Source organism: Mobula hypostoma, chromosome 13 (assembly GCF_963921235.1).
Source record: "Mobula hypostoma chromosome 13, sMobHyp1.1, whole genome shotgun sequence".
In the NCBI taxonomy this organism is placed as follows: Eukaryota; Metazoa; Chordata; class Chondrichthyes; order Myliobatiformes; family Myliobatidae; genus Mobula; species Mobula hypostoma.
The window spans coordinates 50,450,705-50,470,995 of record NC_086109.1 but is presented as its reverse complement, the minus strand read 5'-3'; the positions used below and the strand labels follow the sequence as shown (position 1 = coordinate 50,470,995).

Genomic DNA, 20,291 nt, shown 5'->3' with positions numbered 1-20,291 from the left:
TATTGCTACTATCAAAGAAAAGGTACAAAAGCCAAAGACAAGCACTCAATGTTTCAGAGACAGCTTCTTTCCCTCCACCATCAGATTTCTGAATGAATGCTATCTCACTATTTTTCCCCTCTTTTTGCACTAACTCAATTAAATTTCCTCTTTATATAGTTCTCTTTATATATTACTTTATCTTTCTCTTTATATATTACTTATAATAATTTATAGTTTTAATTATTATTATCGCAATGTGCTGCTGCCACAAAACAACAAATTTCACGACATATGCCAGTGACACTAAACCTGATGGGTGATTCTGACACTTTGGAATCCAGGACCTTTCCACTCTCGGGGGTCCCAGTTCTCACACTCTCTTTCCACCAATCAACTTCACTGGAAAGTCTTTAATATCACTCAACATCTTTAAAAATCTTAAAAGTAACATACTTATATAATTTTGTTCAATAGTTTGGAAAACCTACCTGCCCAGCTCCGCCAAAGTCCTGATTGTTCCCCACTCTTGGAGGTAGACTGCATTTGAAGTTATCGAGGGCCACGTTTCCCGGTGGTCTGGTGGACCGGATTCAATTCCCAGTCAGAGAAAAGCGTTTGGGGGAATGCAGTTCAGTGGGAGAGCACATGGTTCACAAGTATGAAGACCTGGGTTCAATCCCTAGCCTCTCCACACTGGACACCTTGAACTTAGGGTGATTAAAAAGGCGTAGCTGTGTGGCCTTCATTGGTCAGGGGATTGAGTTCAAGACTTGTGAGGTAGTGTTGCAAGCATTTGGACCACACTCGGAGTATTAAGTTTAGCGCTGGTTGAACCATTATAGGAAGGATGCAGAAGCTTTAGGATTAGGATGCAGAGGAGATCTACCAGGATAACACACACAAAATGCTGGAGGAACTCAGGTCAGGCAGCATCCATGGAAAAGAGTAAACAGTCGACATTTAGGGCCGAAAGCCTTCATCAAGACTTCCTAAATGCTGCCTGACTTCCTCCAGCATTTTGTGTGTGTTGATCTGGATTTCCAGCATCTGAAGTTTTTCTCGTGTTACCAGGATTCTGCTTGGATCAGACAGCAAGTCTCATGAGGAGAGGTTGAGTGAGGTAGGACAAGGGATGATGAGAGGTGTACAAGACCATAAGGCATAGGAGCAGCATTAGGCCATCTGGCTGATCGAGTCTGCTCCGCCATACAATCATTGCTAATCCTTTTTTTCTATCTCCTTTTCAACCCAGTTCCTAGCCTTCTCCCTGTAACCTTTGATGGTATGTCCAATCAAGAACCTATCAATCTCTGCCTTAACTACACCCAATCATCTGGCCTCCACAGCTGCATTTGGCAATAAGTTACCCAAATTTTGAAAGGATGCCCATCTATCCTGAGGCTGTGCCCTCTTGGCCTAGACTCTCCCACCATGGGAAACATCCTTTCCAAATCTACTCTGTCTAGGGCTTACAACATTCGAAAGGTTTCAATGAGATCCCCCCCCCCCATCCTTCTGAATTCCAGCAAGTACAGACCCAGAGCCATCAAAAGTTCCTCGTATTCATTCCTGGAATCATCCTTGTGAACCTACTCTGGACTCTCTTCAATGCCAGCACATCTTTTTTAAGATGTTCACAATACTCAGGGTGAGGCCTCGCCAGGGCCTTACAAAGCCTCAGCATCACATCCTTGCTCTTGTATTCTAGACCTCTTGAAATGAATGCTAACATGGCATTTGCCTTCCTCTCCACTGACTCAACCTGCAAGTTTAACCTTCAGGATGTTCTGCACAAGGACTCCCAAGTCCCTCTGCATCTCAGATTCCTGGATTTTATCCCCATTTAGAAAATAGTCCGCACATTTATTTCTACTACCAAAGTGCATGATCATGCATTTTCCAATACTGTAATTCATTTGTCACTTTCTTGCCTATTCTCCTAATCTGTCTAAGTCCTACTGCATCCTACCTGTTTCCTCAACACTACCTGCCCCTTCACCAATCTTCATATTATCTGCAAACTTGACAACAAAGCTATCTATTCCATCATCTAAATCATTTATATACAGCATAAAAAGAAGTGGTCCCAACACCGACCCCTGCACAACACCACTAGTCACTGGCAGCCAACCAGAAAAGGATCTTTTTATTCCCACTCCCTGCCTCCTACCAATCCACTGCATCCCCATTATCCATTCTACTTGTAATCTCCTCAAAGAATTCCAGCAGGTTCATCAGGCAGGATTTTCCCTGAAGGAAACCATGCTGACTTTGTACTATCTTTTCCTGTGTCACCAAGTACTCCATCACCTCGTCCTTAACAATTGTCTTTAACATCTTCCCAACCACTGAGATCAGGCCAACCGGTCTATAGTTTCCTTTCTGCTGCCTTCCTCTTTTCTTAAAGAGTGGAGTAACATGCCAGAGTCCAATGATTTTTGAAAGATGATAAGGGGCATTGATAAGAGTTGACAGCCAGAGACTTTTTCCCAGGGCAGCAATGGCTAATGCCAGAGGATATAATTTGAAGCTGAATGGAGAAAAGTACAGGGGAGTGGGGATGTCAGAAGTAACTTATTTATGCAGAGAATGGAGGGTGTGTGGAACGCACTGCCAGGGGTATAGAGGCAAATACATTAGGGACATTTAAGGGACTCTTGGATGATTTATAAAAATGGAGGGCTATATGGAGGGAAGGGTTAGATTAATCTTTGAGTGTTAAAAAGTCTGAGACAATGGTCAGGAAGATCCAGTCGACCACAGAGTGTTTAATGAGCACCATTTACACCCACATAATAATACAACTCAGTAACAACCAAATAAAAACACAGCATAACTACAATTTGTCATCAAGCCCTGAGGCCTGCATAAACTGGGTTGGAACACAATAACCGTGTGGTTTTTCCAATATGTCTTCATCTCCTGTAGCCCCCTTTAATGGCCTGCATCCTCACACTGTCCATTACTGGTCGAACCCTCTCATGTCCCCTTCACTGCTCCGCAAACACACGTCACAAACTAAACAGTCAACAGGCCTGGCTATCGGAAGGTCTCCCCGTCTTCCGCATGGTCGGAGGACGTCTTCAGTGTTTCCGCTTGGAAGAGTCAGAGACCAGAATTGTGGGATCTATGGCCAGGGAGCGAGCTGTAGGTGGATTCAGTGTTGGTGGAGGCTGATCTGTCTGGCAGGTCCCCACAGTGATGATCACAAAGGCTGGGTCACTGGCTGCTCTGGGTAGTCTTTGGGCCTCTTCTACCTGCAGAAAGAAATACGGGGGAAAAAAAAGCAAGAGTTAGCACTGCCTCATGTCCCATTATGCTAGGTGAAGGAAAGGCTTCACGAAAGGGAAGTCAGGAGAACACACATAGGCCCTCATTGAGGGGTCAACAGTGGAAAGGATGAACAGCTTCAAGTTCCTGGGTACCAACGTTTCTGAGGATCTATCCTGGGCCCAACATATTGAGGCAATCAAGGAATGCATGCCAGCATCTCTATTTCATTAGTATTCTAAGGAGTCACCAAAGACTCAGCAAATTTCTGCAGGTGGACTGTGGAGAGCATTCTAACTGGTTGCAGTTAGTCTGGTACAGAGGGGCCACTGCACAGGATTGGAACAAGCTGCAGAAAGTTGCTAGTTCCATCATGGGCACTAGCCTCCCCACCACCAAGGTCATCTTCAAAAGGTGGTATCCATTTTTAGGCTCCTCATCAATGTGCTGTCTTCTCATTGCTACCATCAGAGATGAAGTACAGGAGCCTGAAGACACTCAACATCTTAGGAACAGCTTCTTCCCCTCCGCCAACAGATTTCTGAATGGACAATGAACCCACCCATGAACACTACATCATTATTTTGCTCTCTCTTGCACAACTTCTTAATTTTTTTATATTTCTTTTTGCAATGCACAGTAAATTTACTGCACTGTACTGCTGCTACAAAGCACCAAATCTCATGAAATAACAAACCACATTCTGATTCTGGATTATCTCTCTGAGTCCCAGAAGTTCAAAGTTCAAGTAAATTTATTATTAAACTACGTATATGTCACCATGTACAACCTGGAGACTTATTTTCTTGCAGGCATTCACAATAGAACAGAGAGATACAATTGGATCATTGAAAACCCACAAAGTGACAAATGACCAGTGAAAAAGAAGCCAATATGTGCAATTAAGAAATAAATAAACAGATAAATAGACACATAAATAAATAACACTGAGAATATGTATTGTAGAGTCCTTGAAAGTGAGTTGATAGGTTATGGAATCAGTTCAGTGTGAGGTGAGTGAGTTATCCACACTGGCTCAGGAGTCTGATGATTGAGGGGTAGTGACTGTTCCTGAACCTGGTAGTGAGGCTCCTGTACCTCCTTCCTGATGGCAGCAGTGAGAAGGGAGCGTGGCCTGGATAGTCTGGGGTCCTTGATGATGGATGCTGCTTTCTGTGGCAGTGCTCCTTGCAAACGTGCTCAAAGATGATGAGGGCTTTGCCTCACCTTTGTCACCAGAAGACCACAGCCCGTCCGGTTTCGACGTAATATTTCCACCTTTCTGACAATCATCACTGGTACACCTCAGGAATGGGTGCTTTACTCTCTCTATACCCATGACCGTGTGGCTGGGCACAGCTCAAATGCCATCTATAAATTTGACGCTGACACAGTTGATGGCAGAACTCAAGATGGTGACGAGAAAGTATACAGGAGCGAGATAGATCAGCTGGTTGAGTGGAGTCGCAGCAACAACCTTGCACTCAACATCAGTAAGACCAAAGAATTAATTGTGAACTTCAGAAAGGGCAAGACAAGGGATCACACAGTAGTGTGTTCAGTAGAGGAAAGGGTGAACAATTTCAAGTTCTTGGGTGACATCATCTCTGAGGATCTATCCTAGGGCCAACATATCGATGCAATTACAAAGAAGGTGCAATAGTGGCTATATTTCATTAGTAGTTTGTGGAGATTTGGTATGTCACCAGTCACTTGCAAATTTCTACAGATGTAGAAATCTGGATGATGAGAGGCATTGATTGTGTGGATAGTCAGAGGCTTTTTCCCAGGGCTGAAATGGCTAACACGAGAGGGCACAGTTTTAAGGTGCTTGGAAGTAGATACAGAGGAGATGTCAGGGTAAGTATTTTACGCAGAGTGGTGAGTGCGTGGAATGGGCTGCCGGTGACGGTGGTGGAGGTGGATACGATAGGATACTCCTGGATAGGTACATGGAGCTTAGAAAAATAGAGGGTTATGAGTAACCCTAGGTAATTTCTAAAGTAAATACATGTTCGGCATAGCATTGTGGGCTGAAGGGCCTGTATTGTGCTGTAGGTTTTCTATGTTTCTATGTACTGTGGAGAGCATTCTAACTGGCTGCATTACCTGGCAGCATCTATGGAAAGTGCCGTCATTGTTTTGGGCCGAGACCCTTCGGCTGGACCTTTTCCATGGATGCTGCCTAGCCTGCTGAGTTCTTCCAGCATTTTGTGTGTGTTGCTCAGATCTTCCAGCATCTGCAGATTTTCTCCTGTTTATGGCTGCAATACCTTCTGGTATGGGGTGGGGTACTGCACAGGATCAAAATAAGCTGCAGAAAGTTTTGACTTCAGTCAGCTCCATCAGGGGCACTAGCCTCCCCAGTATCCAGGACACCTTCAAGGAGCAATGCCTCAAAAAGGAGGCATCCATTATTAAGGACCCCCATCACCGAGGACATGCCCTCTTCTCATTGCTACCATCAAGGAGGAAGTACAGGAGCCTGAAGGCACATACTCAATGATTCAGGAACAGCTTCTTCTCCTCTGCCATTCAGAACCCATCCACACTACCTCACTACATTTTCTCTATTTGCATTACTTACTTAATTTAAATTTTTTAATATACAGTATATATACTTATTGTAATTTACAGTTTTTATTGTTCTATATTACAATATACTGCTGCCGCATAATAACAGATTTGACAACATTTTCTGGTGACGTCAAACCTGATTCTGACTCCATGATAGATAGGACCATATCCACCGCCTTTTCTGGACTTTTCCGTTCTTGGACATTGGTGTTTCTATACCAGTCGGCAATGCACCGGTCAGGATACACTCCACTGTGCAGCTGTTGAAGTTTGTCACTGTTTTAGATGACATGCCAAATATGTGGAAACTTGGAACAAAGTAGAGGTGCTGTTGTGCCTTCTTTGTAATGGCAGTTACGTGCTGGTCCAGGACAGATCCGCTGAAATGATAATGCTAAGGAATTTAAAGTTACTGACCCTTTCTACCTCCAATCCCCTAATAAGGACTGGTTCATGGTTCATCCTCCTGAAGTTAAAAATCAGCTCTTTGGTTTTGAAGGCATTAAGATGCAGAATCTTTACAACTGCTCCTCCGGGCAGACCCTCTATGTGACATCTCCATAGGTTCAAGTCCACCTGGAGCTTGAGTCCTCACGGAAAGGGGAGAGATCGTGACGAAGGGTCTCGGCCTGAAACGTCGACTGTACCTCTTCCTAGAGATGCTGCCTGGCCTGCTGCGTTCACCAGCAACTTTGATGTGTGTTGCTTGAATTTCCAGCATCTGCAGAATTCCTGTTGTTGGCCACCAGGATATTCCACTTTTGGCAGATGGAGCAAAGGTGCTCGACAAAGTGGTTGTCCAATTTATGTTGGGTCTCAGCTATTTTGAGGGGACTGTATCAGAAGCCCTGGAAACAGATTTGCAGGTGAAGTGTTGCCTCACCTATATGGACTGTTAAGGTTTGAACGGAGGTGAGGGAGCAGTTGAATCGTGAATGGAGGTGATTAACAGTTTGGCAAGGACTTGATGGACCAACCAGTTCCTGTGCACTGTGACTGGCAGTGGTTAGGCTGACATCATTGTTATGGAGTGAACATGTACCCCCTTGCCTAGACTTTGGATTGGATATGATGTTGTGAGGTAACTGTAATGGCAAATACAGGCAGTCCCTTCAAAAAATATTTCCAAAATCCAGTGCAAAGCAATGTTGGGTTAGTTAGTTTATATCTGGAAACTCTCCCACTCTGTTTCAAAGTTCAAAACTTTCAAGTAAATTTATTATCAAAGTATACTGGCCTGTGGAAAGCGGCCAGTGAAGGAGTGGAGCTTTGAGGGTTTGAGGCTTTAACTCAAGAGATTCTGGCAGTTTTGGCAGTTGGACTGTGCAATCAAGTCAATCAAGATTTGAATAGCTCAGACTCAGCAGAAAGCAGCTGATTGGGCAGTTGAGGTCAGGTGACCAAGCATTTTGAACAGCTCAAAGAAATAAATAGAGGGGTAGCTCAAGCAGAGCAGCCTGTGGAAAGGAGTGAGTGAGTGAGTGAGTGAGTGAGTGAGTGAGTGAGTGAGTGAGTGAGTGAGTGAGTGAGTGAGTGAGTGAGTGAGTGAGTGAGTGAGTGAGTGAGTGAGTGAGTGAGTGAGTGAGTGAGTGAGTGAGTGAGTGAGTGAGTGAGTATGAGCTTGCTCTCAGTTAGTCTTTACAATGTCTCCTGAGACGGTGATGTGCCTCTCATGTGAGATGTGGCAGTCGTGGGGGAACTCCCCCCTCCTGCAGAGTCACATCTGCCAGAAGTGCATATGGCTGGGTGATCTGGAAGACTGTGTAAGGAAACTGGAGTAGCAGCCGGATGACCTTTGATTTGTAAGGGAGAATAAGGCTGTCATAGATGAGAGCTACAGGGGGGTAGTCACACCTGGGCTGCTGGAAGCAGGTTGTTGGGTGACAGTCAGAGGGGGGGAAAGTGAAGGTGAATAGACAAGTAGTGCAGAGCACCCCTGAATAATAAGTTTACCGTCCTGGATACTGTTGGCGGGGATGACCGACCAGGTGTGAGCCATGGTGGCAGGGCCTCTGGCACTGAGTCTGACCTGGTGGTGCAGAAGGGTGGGACGGAGAAGAGGAGGGCTGTTGTCATTGGAGACTCTACAGTTAGGGGAGCAGACAGGAGATTTTGTGGATGTGAGAAGGAAACCCACATGGTTTGTTGCCTCCCAGGTGCCAGGGTCTGGGATGTCTCTGACCGGGTGCACAACATCCTGGTACGAGAGGGAAAGCAAGCAGAAGTCATGATACATGTTGGCACCAACGACATAGGTAGGAAGAGGGATGAGGTCCTGAATGTGAGTTTTGGGAACTAGGCAGAAGGCTGAAGAACAGGACCTCAAGGGTGGCGTTCTCAGGATTGCTGCCAGTGCTACGTGATAGTGATGATAAGAATTGGAGGAGATGGTAGTTGAATGCGTGGCTGAGGAGTTGGTGCAGGGAGCAACGTTTCAGATTTTTGGATCATTGGGATCTCTTCTGGGGAAGGTGGGACCAGTACCGATTGGATGGGTTGCAACTGAACTCGAGGGGGAGCAACATCCTTGCAGGTAGGTTTGCTAGCTTGGTTCGGGAGGGTTTAAACTAATTTGCAAGGGGGATGGGATCTGCAGTGATAAAGCAGTGAAAAAAGTGCATGGAGTAAAGCCACATCTAACATATAGAGAGGCTTTGAGGAAAGAGAAGCAGAATAAAGGGTGTAAAGGTAGGAAGGTAGAAGGGCTAAAGTGCATGTACTTCAATGCAAGAAGCAGCAGGAACAAAGGTGATGAACTGAGAGCTTGGATACATACATGGAATTATGATGTGGTGGCCATTACAGAGACTTGGCTGGCACCAGGGCAGGAATGGATTTTCAATATTCCTGGATTTCAGTGCTTTAAAAGGGATAGAGAGGGTGGAAAAAGGTGAGCAGGGGTGGCATTACTGGTCAGGGATACTATTACAGCTACAGAAAGGGTGGGTAATGTAGCAGGATCCTCTTTTGAGGCAGTATGGGTGGAAGACAGGAAGGGAGCAGTTACTCTTTTGGGGGTATTCTATAGGCCTCCTGGTATCAGCAGAGATACAGAGGAGCAGATTGGGAGGCAATTTTGGAAAGGTGCAAAAGTAACAGGGTTGTTATCATGGGTGACTTTAACTTCCCTAATTTTGATTGGCACCTGATTAGTTCCAAGGGTTTGGATGGGGCAGAGTTTGTTAAGTGTGTCCAGGATGGATTCCTGTCACAGTATGTTGACAGGCCGACTGGGAGTATGCCATACTAGATCTAGTATTAGGTAACAAACTGGGTCAGGTCACAGATCTCTCAATGGGTGAGCATCTGGGGAACAGTGACCACCACTCCCTGGCCTTCGTTATCATGGAAAAGGATAGAATCAGAGGACAGGAAAATTTTTAATTGGGGAAGGGCAAATTATGAGGCTATAAGGCTAGAACTTGCGGGTGTGAATTGGGATGATGTTTTTGCAGGGAAATGTACTATGGACATGTGGTCGATGTTTAGAGATCTCTAAACAGGATGTTAGGGATAAATTTGTCCTGGTGAGGAAGATAAAGAATGGTAGAGTGAAGGAACCATGGGTGACAAGTGAGGTGGAAAATGTAGTTAGGTGGAAGAAGGCAGCATACATGAGGTTTAGAAGCAAGGATCAGATGGGTCTATTGAGGAGTATATGGTAGTAAGAAAGGAGCTTAAGAAGGGACTGAGAAGAGCAGGAAGGGGGTATGAGAAGGCCTTGGCGAATAGGGTAAAGGAAAACCCCAAGGCATTCTTCAATTATGTGAAGAACAAAAGGATGACAGGAGTGAAGGTAGGTCCGATTAGAGATAAAGGTGGGAAGATGTGCCTGGAGGCTGTGGATGTGAGTGAGGTCCTCAATGAATACTTCTCTTTGGTATTCACCAATGAGAGGGAACTTGATGACTGTGAGGAAAATATGAGTGAGGTTGACGTTCTGGAGCATGTTGATATTACGGCAGAGGTGTTGGAGTTACTAAAATACATTAGGACAGATAAGTCCCTGGGGCCTGACGGAATATACCCCAGGCTGCTCCACGAGGCGAGGAAAGAGATTGCTGAGCCTCTGGCTAGGATCTTTATGTCCTCGTTGTCTATGGGAATGGTACCGGAGGATTGGAGGGAGGCGAATGTTGTCCCCTTATTCAAAAAAGGTAGTAGGGATAGTCCCGGTAATTCTAGACCAGTGAGCCTTATGTCTGTGGTGGGAAAGCTATTGGAAAAGATTCTTAGAGATAGGATCTCTGGGCATTGAGAGAATCATGATCTGATCAGGGACAGTCAGCATGGCTTTGTGAAGGGAAGATCGTGTCTAACAAGCCTGATAGAGTTCTTTGAGGAGGTGACCGGGCATATAGATGAGGGTACTGCAGTGGATGTGATCTATATGGATTTTAGTAAGGCATTTGACAAGGTTCCACACGGGAAGCTTATTCAGAAAGTCAGAAGGCATGGAATCCAGGGAAGTTTGGCCAGGTGGATTCAGAATTGGCTTGCCTGCAGAAGGCAGAGGGTCGTGGTGGAGGGAGTACATTCGGATTGGAAGGTTGTGACTAGTGGTGTCCCACAACGATCTGTTCTGGGACTTCGACTTTTCGTGAGTTTTATTAATGACCTGGATGTGGGGGTAGAAGGGTGGGTTGGCAAGTTTGCAGATGACAAAGGTTGATGGTGTAGAGGATTGTCAAAGATTGCAGAGAGACATTGATAGGTTGCAGAAGTGGGCTGAGAAGTGGCAGATGGAGTTCAACCCGGAGAAGTGTGAGGTAGTACACTTTGGAAGGACAAACTCCAAGGCAGAGTACAAAGTAAATGGCACGATACTTAGTAGTGCGGAGGAGCAGAGGTATCTGGGGGTACATGTCTACAGATCCCTGAAAGTTGCCTCGCAGGTAGATTGGGTAGTTAAGCAAGTTTATGGGGTGTTAGCTTTCATAAGTCGAGGGATAGAGTTTAAGGGTCGCAAGGTAATGATGCAGCTCTATAAAACTCTGGTTAGGCCACACTTGGAGTACTGTGTGCAGTTCTGGTCGCCTCAGGATTTCTTGGAATGTATGCGGGATGGTTTTTTGAACCAACATGTCGAGGAACCAACCAGAGAGCAGGCTATTCTAGACTGGGTATTGAGCAATGAGGAAGGGTTAATTAGCAATCTTGTCGTGAGAGGCCCCTTGGGTAAGAGTGACCATAATATGGTGGAATTCTTCATTAAGATGGAGAGTGACATAGTTAATTCAGAAACAAAGGTTCTGAACTTAAAGAAGGGTAACTTTGAAGGTATGAGATGTGAATTAGCTAAGATAGACTGGCAAATGACACTTAAAGGGTTGACGGTGGATATGCAATGGCAAACATTTAAAGATCGCAAGGATGAACTACAACAATTGTTCATCCCAGTTTGGCAAAAGAATAAATCAGGGAAGGTAGTGCACCCGTGGCTGACAAGGGAAATTAGGGATAATATCAATTCCAAAGAAGAAGCATACAAATTAGCCAGAAAAAGTGGCTCACCTGAGGACTGGGAGAAATTCAGAGTTCAGCAGAGGAGGACAAAGGGCTTAATTAGGAAGGGGAAAAAAGATTGAGAGAAAACTGGCAGGGAACATAAAAACTGACTGTAAAAGCTTTTATAGGTATGTGAAAAGAAAAAAGATTGGTTAAGACAAATGTAGGTCCCCTACAGACAGAAACAGGTAAATTGATTATGGGGAGCAAGGACATGGCAGACCAATTGAATAATTACTTTGAAACCATAGAAACCATAGAAACTACAGCACAGAAACTGTCTGATTCTGTCTTCACTAAGGAGGACATAAATAATCTTCCGGAAAAAGTAGGGGACAGAGGGTCCAGTGATATGGAGGAACTGAGGGAAATACGTGTTAGTAGGGAAGTGGTGTTAGGTAAATTGAAGGGATTAAAGGTGGATAAATCCCCAGGGCCAGATGGTCTGCATCCCAGAGTGCTTAAGGAAGTAGCCTGAGAAATAGTGGATGCATTAGTGATAATTTTTCAAAACTCTTTAGATTCTGGACTAGTTCCTGAGGATTGGAGGGTGGCTAATGTAACCCCACTTTTTAAAAAAGGAGGGAGAGAGAAACCAGGGAAGACCGGTTAGTCTAACATCGGTGGTGGGGAAACTGCTAGAGTCAGTTATCAAAGATGTGATTTGGAAAGCGGTGAAATCATCGGACAAAGTCAGTATGGATTTGTGAAAGGAAAATCATGTCTGATGAATCTCATAGAATTTTTTGAGGATGTAACTAGTAGAGTGGATAGGGGAGAACCAGTGGATGTGGTATATTTGGATTTTCAAAAGGCTTTTCACAAGGTCCCACACAGGAGATTAGTGTGCAAACTTAAAGCACATTGTATTGGGGGTAATACATTGATGTGGATAGAGAATTGGTTAGCAGACAGGAAGCAAAGAGTGGGAATAAACGGGACCTTTTCAGAATGGCAGGCAGTGACTAGTGGGGTACCGCAAGGCTCAGTGCTGGGACCCCAGTTGTTTACAATATATATTAATGACTTGGATGAGGGAATTAAATGCAGCATCTCCAAGTTTGTGGATGACACGAAGCTGGGCGGCAGTGTTAGCTGTGAGGAGGATGCTAAGAGGATGCAGGGTGACTTGGGTAGGTTAGATGAGTGGGAAAATTCATGGCAGATGCAATTTAATGTGGATAAATGTGAAGTTATCCACTCTGGTGGCAAAAACAGGAAAACAGATTATTATTTGAATGGTGGCCGATTAGGAAAAGGGAAGGTGCAAGGAGACCTGGGTGTCATTATACACCAGTCATTGAAAGTGGGCATGCAGGTACTACAGGCGGTGAAAAAGGCAAATGGTATGCTGGCATTTATAGCAAGAGGATTTGAGTACAGGAGCAGGTAGGTACTACTGCAGTTGTACAAGGCCTTGGTGAGACCACACCTGGAGTATTGTGTGCAGTTTTGGTCCCCTAATCTGAGGAAAGACATCCTTGCCATAGAGGGAGTACAAAGAAGGTTCACCAGATTGATTCCTGGGATGGCAGGACTTTCATATGATGAAAGACTGGATGAACTAGGCTTATACTCGTTGGAATTTAGAAGATTGAGGGGGGATCTGATTGAAACATATAAAATCCTAAAGGGATTGGACAGGCTAGATGCAGGAAGATTGTTCCCGATGTTGGGGAAGTCCAGAACGGGGGGTCACAGTTTGAGGATGAAGGGGAAGCCTTTTAGGACCATGATTAGGAAAAACTTCTTCACACACAGAGTGGTGAATCTGTGGAATTCTCTGCCACAGGAAACAGTTGAGGCCAGTTCATTGGCTATATTTAAGAGGGAGTTAGATATGGCCCTTGTGGCTAAAGGGATCAGCGGGTATGGAGGGAAGGCTGGTACAGGGTTCTGAGTTGGATGATCAGCCATGATCATACTGAATGGCGGTGCAGGCTCGAAGGGCCGAATGGCCTACTCCTGCACCTATTTTCTATGTTTCTCACTATAGGAAGGATGTAGAAGCATTGGAAAGGGTACAGAGGAGATTTACCAGGATGCTGCCTGGTTTAGAGAGTATGCATTATGATCAGGGATTAAGGGAGCTGGGGCTTCTCTCTTTAGAGAGAAGGAGGATGAGAGGAGACATGATAGAGGTATACAAGATATTAAGAGGAATAGATAGAATGGATAGCCAGCGCCTCTTCCCCAGGGCACCACTGCTCAATACAAGTGGACATGGGGTAAGGGGTGGGAAGTTCAAGGGGGATATTAGAGGAAGGTTTTTTTACTCAGTGCATGGAATACACTGCCTGAGTCAGTGGTGGAGGCAGATACACTAGTGAAATTTAAGAGACAACTAGACAGGTATATGGTGGAATTTAAGGTGGGGGTTATATGGGAGGCAGGGTTTGAGTATCGGCACAACAATGTGGGCCGAAGGGTCTGTACTGTGCTGTACTATTCTATGTATGTATACGTTACCCTGAACTACCACTCTGGCCTCTTGTCTTCACCCACCTATCATCCCCCTGATGCCCCTGTTTCTTCTCATTCTCCCATGATCCACTCTCCTCTCTATCAATTCCTTCTTTTCCAGCCCTTTACCATTCCTACCCACCTATCATTTTTCAGCTTGTCCTCCTTTCTTTTTCCGGTCCTGATGAAAGGCCTCACCTGAAATGTCAACCATTTATTCCTCTCCATAGATGTTGCCTGGCCTGCTGAGTTTCTTCAGCATTTTGTGTGTGTGTTGCTATCTTGAGATTTATTTTCTCATGTGCATTTGCAGGAAAATAAAGCAATACAACAGAATTTACAAAAAGCTATGCATAAACATACAAATAGCCAAAGTGTAAAAGAAGACAGATGGTGCAAATAAAACTAACCCTGAGAATGAGTTGTAGAGTTCGTGAGAGTAAGCCACAGAATCACTTCAGAGTAGAGGTGAGTGAAGATATCCAAGCTCTTTAGACAGAGATGAGGAGCAATTTCTTTAGTCAGGTGGTGAATCTGTGGAATTCATTACCTGTGGAGACTGTCATCGAGTATATTTAAAGTGGAGGCTGATAGCTTCTTGATTAGTAAGGATGTCAAAGAGAAGGCAGGGGAATGGAGTTGAGAAGGATAAGCCATCAGCCATGATGGAATGACAGAGCAGACTCGATGGGCTAAATGGCCTAATCCTGCTCCTATGTCTCATGGTCAGCTTTCCTGGTCTCATGGTTTTATTTGACACTCACCTACGTACGGAGGGCAATAAACAAGAGAGCATCTAACGTACCTAGCTACATGTCATTGGGATGTGGGAGCAAACTGGAGAATCAATGTAGTCACAAGGAAAATGTGCAAACTGCAGCAGAGGTCACAATCAATCCTGGGTAACTAAGCTGTGAGGCAGTAGCCTAACCAGTTGAGCCACTGTGTTGCCCCTTTGAAGAGCATCCCCTTTGTCCAAGCAGTTTCTCCCAGCCTCCTCAAATGCTTTCCCCAGTTTTAAGACCATAAGACATAGGAGCAGAATCAGGCCATTCAGCCCATTGAGTGTGCTCTGCCATTCTATCATGGCTGATTCTGGATCCCAAACCCATACACCTGCCTTCTCACCATTTCCTTTAATGCCCTGACCAATTAGGAAATGATCAACTTCCGCCTTAAATATACGCACGGACTTGGCTTCCACCGTAGTCTGTGGCAGAGCATTCTACAGATTTACTACTGATGAGGAATCTTTCTCCTGACCAGCTGCATCAGTGTCTGCTGCAGGACTTGCAAGGCATCTGACTGCAAGTCCCTACAAAGGATTGTGAAGACTGCTGAGAGGGTATCTGAGGTATTTATCAGGAGTGCTGAGTATTCAGGACTCTTAACATTCCTTCCCACCCATCCAATCATCACTTTGACCCCTTACCATCAGGCAGGAGGTATTGTAGCATTACAAGAACAGTTAGGATGGGGAAACAGCTTCTACCCCAGGTTGCAAGACGACTGAACTCCCTGCCACCACCCAGGTCTCCATAAGACCATAAGATATAGGAACAGAAGTAGGCCCATTGAGTCTTCTCCATCATTCAATCATGGGCTGATCCAATTCTTCCAGTCATCCCCACTCCCCTGCCTTCTCCCCATACCCTTTGATGCCCTGGCTAATCAAGAACCTATTTATCTCTGCCTTAAATGCAAACAATGACTTGGCCTCCACAGCCGCTCACAGCAACAAATTCCACAGATTTACCACCGTGACTAAAGTAACCTCTCCGCATCTCAGTTCTAAAAGGACGTCCTTCAATCTGGAAGTCATGCCCTCTTGTCCTAGACTCCCCTACCATGGGAGATAACTTTGCCATTTCTAACCTGTCCAGGCCTTTTAACATTCAGAATGTTTCTATGAGATTCCCCCTCATTCTCCTGAACTCCAGGGAATACAGCCCAAGAGCTGCCAGATATTCCTCATACAGTAAGCCTGGAATCATTCTCATGAATCTTCTCTGAACCCTCTCCAATGTCAGTATATCCTTCCTAAAATAAGGAGCCAAAACTGCACACAATACTCCTAGTGTGGTCTCTCAGGTGCCTTATAGAGCCTCAACATCACATCCCTGCTCTTATATTCTATACCTCTATTAATTAATGCCAACATTGCATTCGCCTTCTTCACCACCAACTCAAACTGGAGGTTAACCTTTAGGGTATCCTGCACAAGGACTCCCAAGTCCCTTTGCATCTCTGCATTTTGAATTCCCTCCCCATCTAAATAATAATCTGCCCGTTTATTTCTTCTACCAAAGTGCATGACTACATACTTTCCAACATTGTATTTCATTTGCCACTTCTTTGCCCATTCCCCTAAGCTATCTAAGTGTCTCTGCAGGCTCTGTTTCCTCAACACTACCTGCTCCTCCATCTATCTTTGTATCATTGGCAAATTTAGCCACAAATCCATTAATCTCATAGTCCAAATCATTGACATACATTGTAAAAAACAGTGGTCCCAACACCGACTCCTGTGGAACTTCAGTAGTAACCAGCAGCCAGCCAGAATAGGATCCCTTTATTCCCACTCTGTTTTCTGCCGATCAGCCAATGCTCCACCCATGCTAGTAACTCCCTTGTAATTCCATGAGCTTTCATCTTGCTAAGCACTTTGTCAAAGGCCTTCTGAAAATCGAAGTACTGCACATCTACTGCATCTTCTTTGTCTACCCTGCTTGTAATTTTCTCAAAAAATTGCAGTCAGTTAGTCAGGCAGGATTTTCCTTTCAGGAAATCATGCTGGCTTTGGCCGATCTTGTCATGCGCCTCCAGGTATTTCATAATCTCATCCCTAACAATTGATTCCAACAACTTCCCAACCACTGATATCAGGCTAACAGGTCTATAAGTTTCCTTTCTGCTGCCTCCCTTCCTTCTTAAATAGTGGAGTAACATCTGCACTTTTCTGGTCATCCAGCACAATGCCAGAATCTATTGATTCTTGAAAGATCATCGTTAACACCCCTGCAATCTCTCCAGCTACTTCCTTCAGAACCCGAGGGTGCATTCCATTAGGTCCAAGAGATTTATCTACCCTCAGACCATTAAGCTTCCTGAGCATCTTCTCAGTCGTAATTTTCACTGCACGTACTTCACTTCCCTGACACTTATGAATGTCCGGTATACTGCAGATGTCTTCCACTGTGTAGACTGATGCAAAATATACATTCAGTTCCTCTGCCATCTCTATGTTTCTCATTACAATATCTCCAGCGTCATTTTCTATTGGTCCTATGTCTACCCTCGACTCTCTTTTACCCTTTATATACTAAAAAAAAAAGCTTTTAGCATCTTCAACACATATGAAGAGCTACTGGTGTGAGTTACATGTACTGTGCTGTGTGCAACTTACTCTGGATGGACATTGTTTTGTTTAGCAATATACATATGTAGGGATGAATGACAATAAACTTGAATTTGTACTGAACCAAAACACTAATTTTGTTTCGATTCCCCTAGATGCCACCTGACCTGCCGAGTGTTTCCAGGTGACACTAAAACTTGGGGTGAGGTTCTCAGTGGGACTGATGGAAAGGTCAAGGAGCAAGTCAAGAGCAGACTTGGGAGCTGTTAATGTTCTGACCTTCCGGTGAGAATAGGAAATGGAAACCACAAGATAAAGCAGGGAAATTAGGCTATTCAGCCCACTGAGTCTCCTCCACCATGGAGGAGACTCAATGGCTGATTTATTATCCCTCTCAACCCCATTTTCCTGCCTTCTCACTATAACTTTTGACATCTTTACTCAAGAGCTTGCCACACTCTGCTTTAAATATATCCAATGACTTTGCCTTCACGCCCATCTGTGGCAAAAAATTCCACAGATTCACCACCCTCCAGCTAAAGAAATTCCTCATCTCTGTTCTATTTATGATTTATAATTTAAATTTTTAATATTTACTATCGATTTGTAATCCAGGGAGCGGGAAGCGCAGAATCAAATATTGCTGTGATGATTGTACATTCTTGTATCAATTGTTTGGCGACAATAAAGTATAAATGGACATCCTTCTATTCTGAGGCTGTGCCCGCTGGTCTGATTTCCCATGAGAGGAAACATCCTCTCCACGTCCACTAGGCCCCTTCCTCATTCTTCTAAATTCCACCTAGTACAAGCCCAGACATGCTTGAGTTCTCGGTGGATGGTGCCAATGCATATTTTGCTGTGGGGGGGGGGGTTGTTGTCTTGCTGCTGCTTATGCATGGGAGGGGGGAGCTGGGAGGGGGCTTTGGGATTCTAATGTTTAACTGTCAATCATTCTTTGGGGCATTCCACTGTTTTTGTGGATGTTTGTGAAGAAAAAGAATTTCAGGATGTATATTGTATACATTTCTCTGACATTATATGTGCCTATTGACCTATCGAGTCAACCCTTCTGGCCCTTTGAGAAGCACCACCTCAGCAACTCCCAACAAACCTGATTTACCCCAACCTAACCATGAGACAATTTACAATGACCAACTAACCCATCCAGCCGGATGTGAGATCAGGCAGGAAGGGGTCAGCCCATGTAGCAGTTGATGAGGCAGAGTCTAGATTGAAGCACAAGGAGACGGTTGGGGCTACCCAGCTAGGCCGCCAGGGACTTGGATGGACAACCCACAAGTGGTGGTCATCTTCTACAGGTAAGGAATGCGGTGAGTTTGTAACACAAGAAATACGAGAAGTAGAAGAGGATAAGAGGTTAACTAAAACAGCTGGCCTGGTCAAACAAGGGGCTTGGACCTGGTGGGAAAGTATTGAACAATGACATCTATCTTGGAATGTTCTGTGGCAGATGGAACTGCTCCGCATTTCTTTTCTATGCAGAGCAGCGTACGACCTGGTCCCAACACCTGCCAACCTCAGCACCTGGTATGAAGGTAAGACAGACAGGTGTGCTGCTTGTGGCGAGAAGGGAGTGAGTGCATGCAGAGTCAATCTTTCCAGCGGCACGTACACCTAGAGACATAACAATGTTCTCAAGGTTGTAGATAGATAGATATCGAGGGAAATTGGGTTTCGTTACAGCCACACCAACCAAGAATAGAGCATAAATATAGCAATACAAAAACCACAAACAATCAAACAACAATATGCAAACTATGCCAGATGGAAATAAGTCCAGGACCAGCCTATTGGCACAGGGTGTCTGACCCTCCATGGGAGGAGATGCAAAGTTCGATGGCCACAGGCAGGAACAACCTCCCGTGACGCCCAGTGTTGTATCTTGGTGGAATATGGCCGGAGTCCAACGGCAAAAAGTTCAATATCCAGTCTACAAACACATTCCTTGATCGAAATATGACCAGGATTGCACCATCTGTTGTTAACCAGAACAGCAAGCCCCCAACTCCTTTACGCCTACTGCTCTCAGTGCACTTCCGGTCAGCCCGAATGGTCTGGAAGCCATCCATGGAGAAGTTTTGATCGGGTGTGTCCTCGTGCAGCCCCGTTTCAGTAAAACACATAACAGGAGCGGTTGAGCAGAGAGTACTGCAGCACAACTTATCTCATGCCCCATGCTGCACAGAACATTGCATATCATTTGTGAAAGAAGGCTCTACGTCAAGGGTGTACAGCACAAGCCCACGATCAAGCATACTTTCTTCAGCCAATGATTGGTATGTCAAGGCCAACCTGGATGGGAAAGGCAGTTTCCCGGAGCAAATAGCTTTCACCACATTGCATCCAGATATAGTCGTATGGTCTGACACCAGTAGAGAATTGGTTATTGGTGAACTCAGTCCCCTGGGAAGACAACATCGAAGAAGCCCATGAGTGTAAGTTAACCAAGTATGCAGAATTAAGATCAGAGTGCAGAGACAGAGGGTGGAAGGTCTCATGCTATCCATTCGAAGTAGGTTGTCATGGCTTTATTGCATTCACTTTCCAGAAATGGCTGCGTGTCCTTGGCTTCACTAGAAGAGAGATCAAGTCAACCAGCAGGGTTGCAGCTGAGGCAGCAGAGACAGGATCATCATGGGTGTGGACCAAGTACGTCCAGAGGGGCAGATAGTCGGACAGTGTATCCATCTTTTGCAAACCCTTCAGTAGTTGCATAGAACCCTGAAGAGTAGACTATCTGTTAGATGGAAGCAACTAACAACTCTGATAGAGGCAGATGCCAAGTTCTTAAGCTCACCAGTGGGAGGTGGTGCTTTAGCACTGCTGGCCCACCATCTCGAGGGAGTCTTGATCATAAGCTGGCCGAAACTACTGAAGACAGGTGGCAGATCGACTGATGATCCCACTGGTGATAGCACAAGACAGTTAACATCTTAGTCCAAGTGTATTTTCAATTCTTGTATACATTTCTCTGACATTATATGTACCTATTGAGTCAGCCCTTCTGGCCCTTTGAGAAGCACCACATCAGCAACTCCCAACAAACTTGATTTAACCCCAACCTAACCATGAGACAATTTACAATGACCAACTAACCCATCTGGTACAT

The 20,291-nt window shown here is 45.0% G+C and overlaps 1 protein-coding gene across 2 annotated transcripts in view; it reads right to left on the bottom strand.

Annotated features, from left to right (window-relative positions):
* Positions 1 to 2,735: 2,735 nt before the first annotated feature.
* Positions 2,736 to 20,291, bottom strand: part of cacna1sa (calcium channel, voltage-dependent, L type, alpha 1S subunit, a) — a 469,610-nt gene continuing 452,054 nt past the window's right edge. For both annotated transcript variants that reach the window (XM_063065671.1, XM_063065672.1), the window contains one exon: positions 2,736 to 3,239. In XM_063065671.1, the coding sequence (XP_062921741.1) occupies positions 3,066 to 3,239 (174 nt within the window). In that variant the 3' untranslated portion in view covers positions 2,736 to 3,065. The remainder of the gene's footprint in view (positions 3,240 to 20,291) is intronic.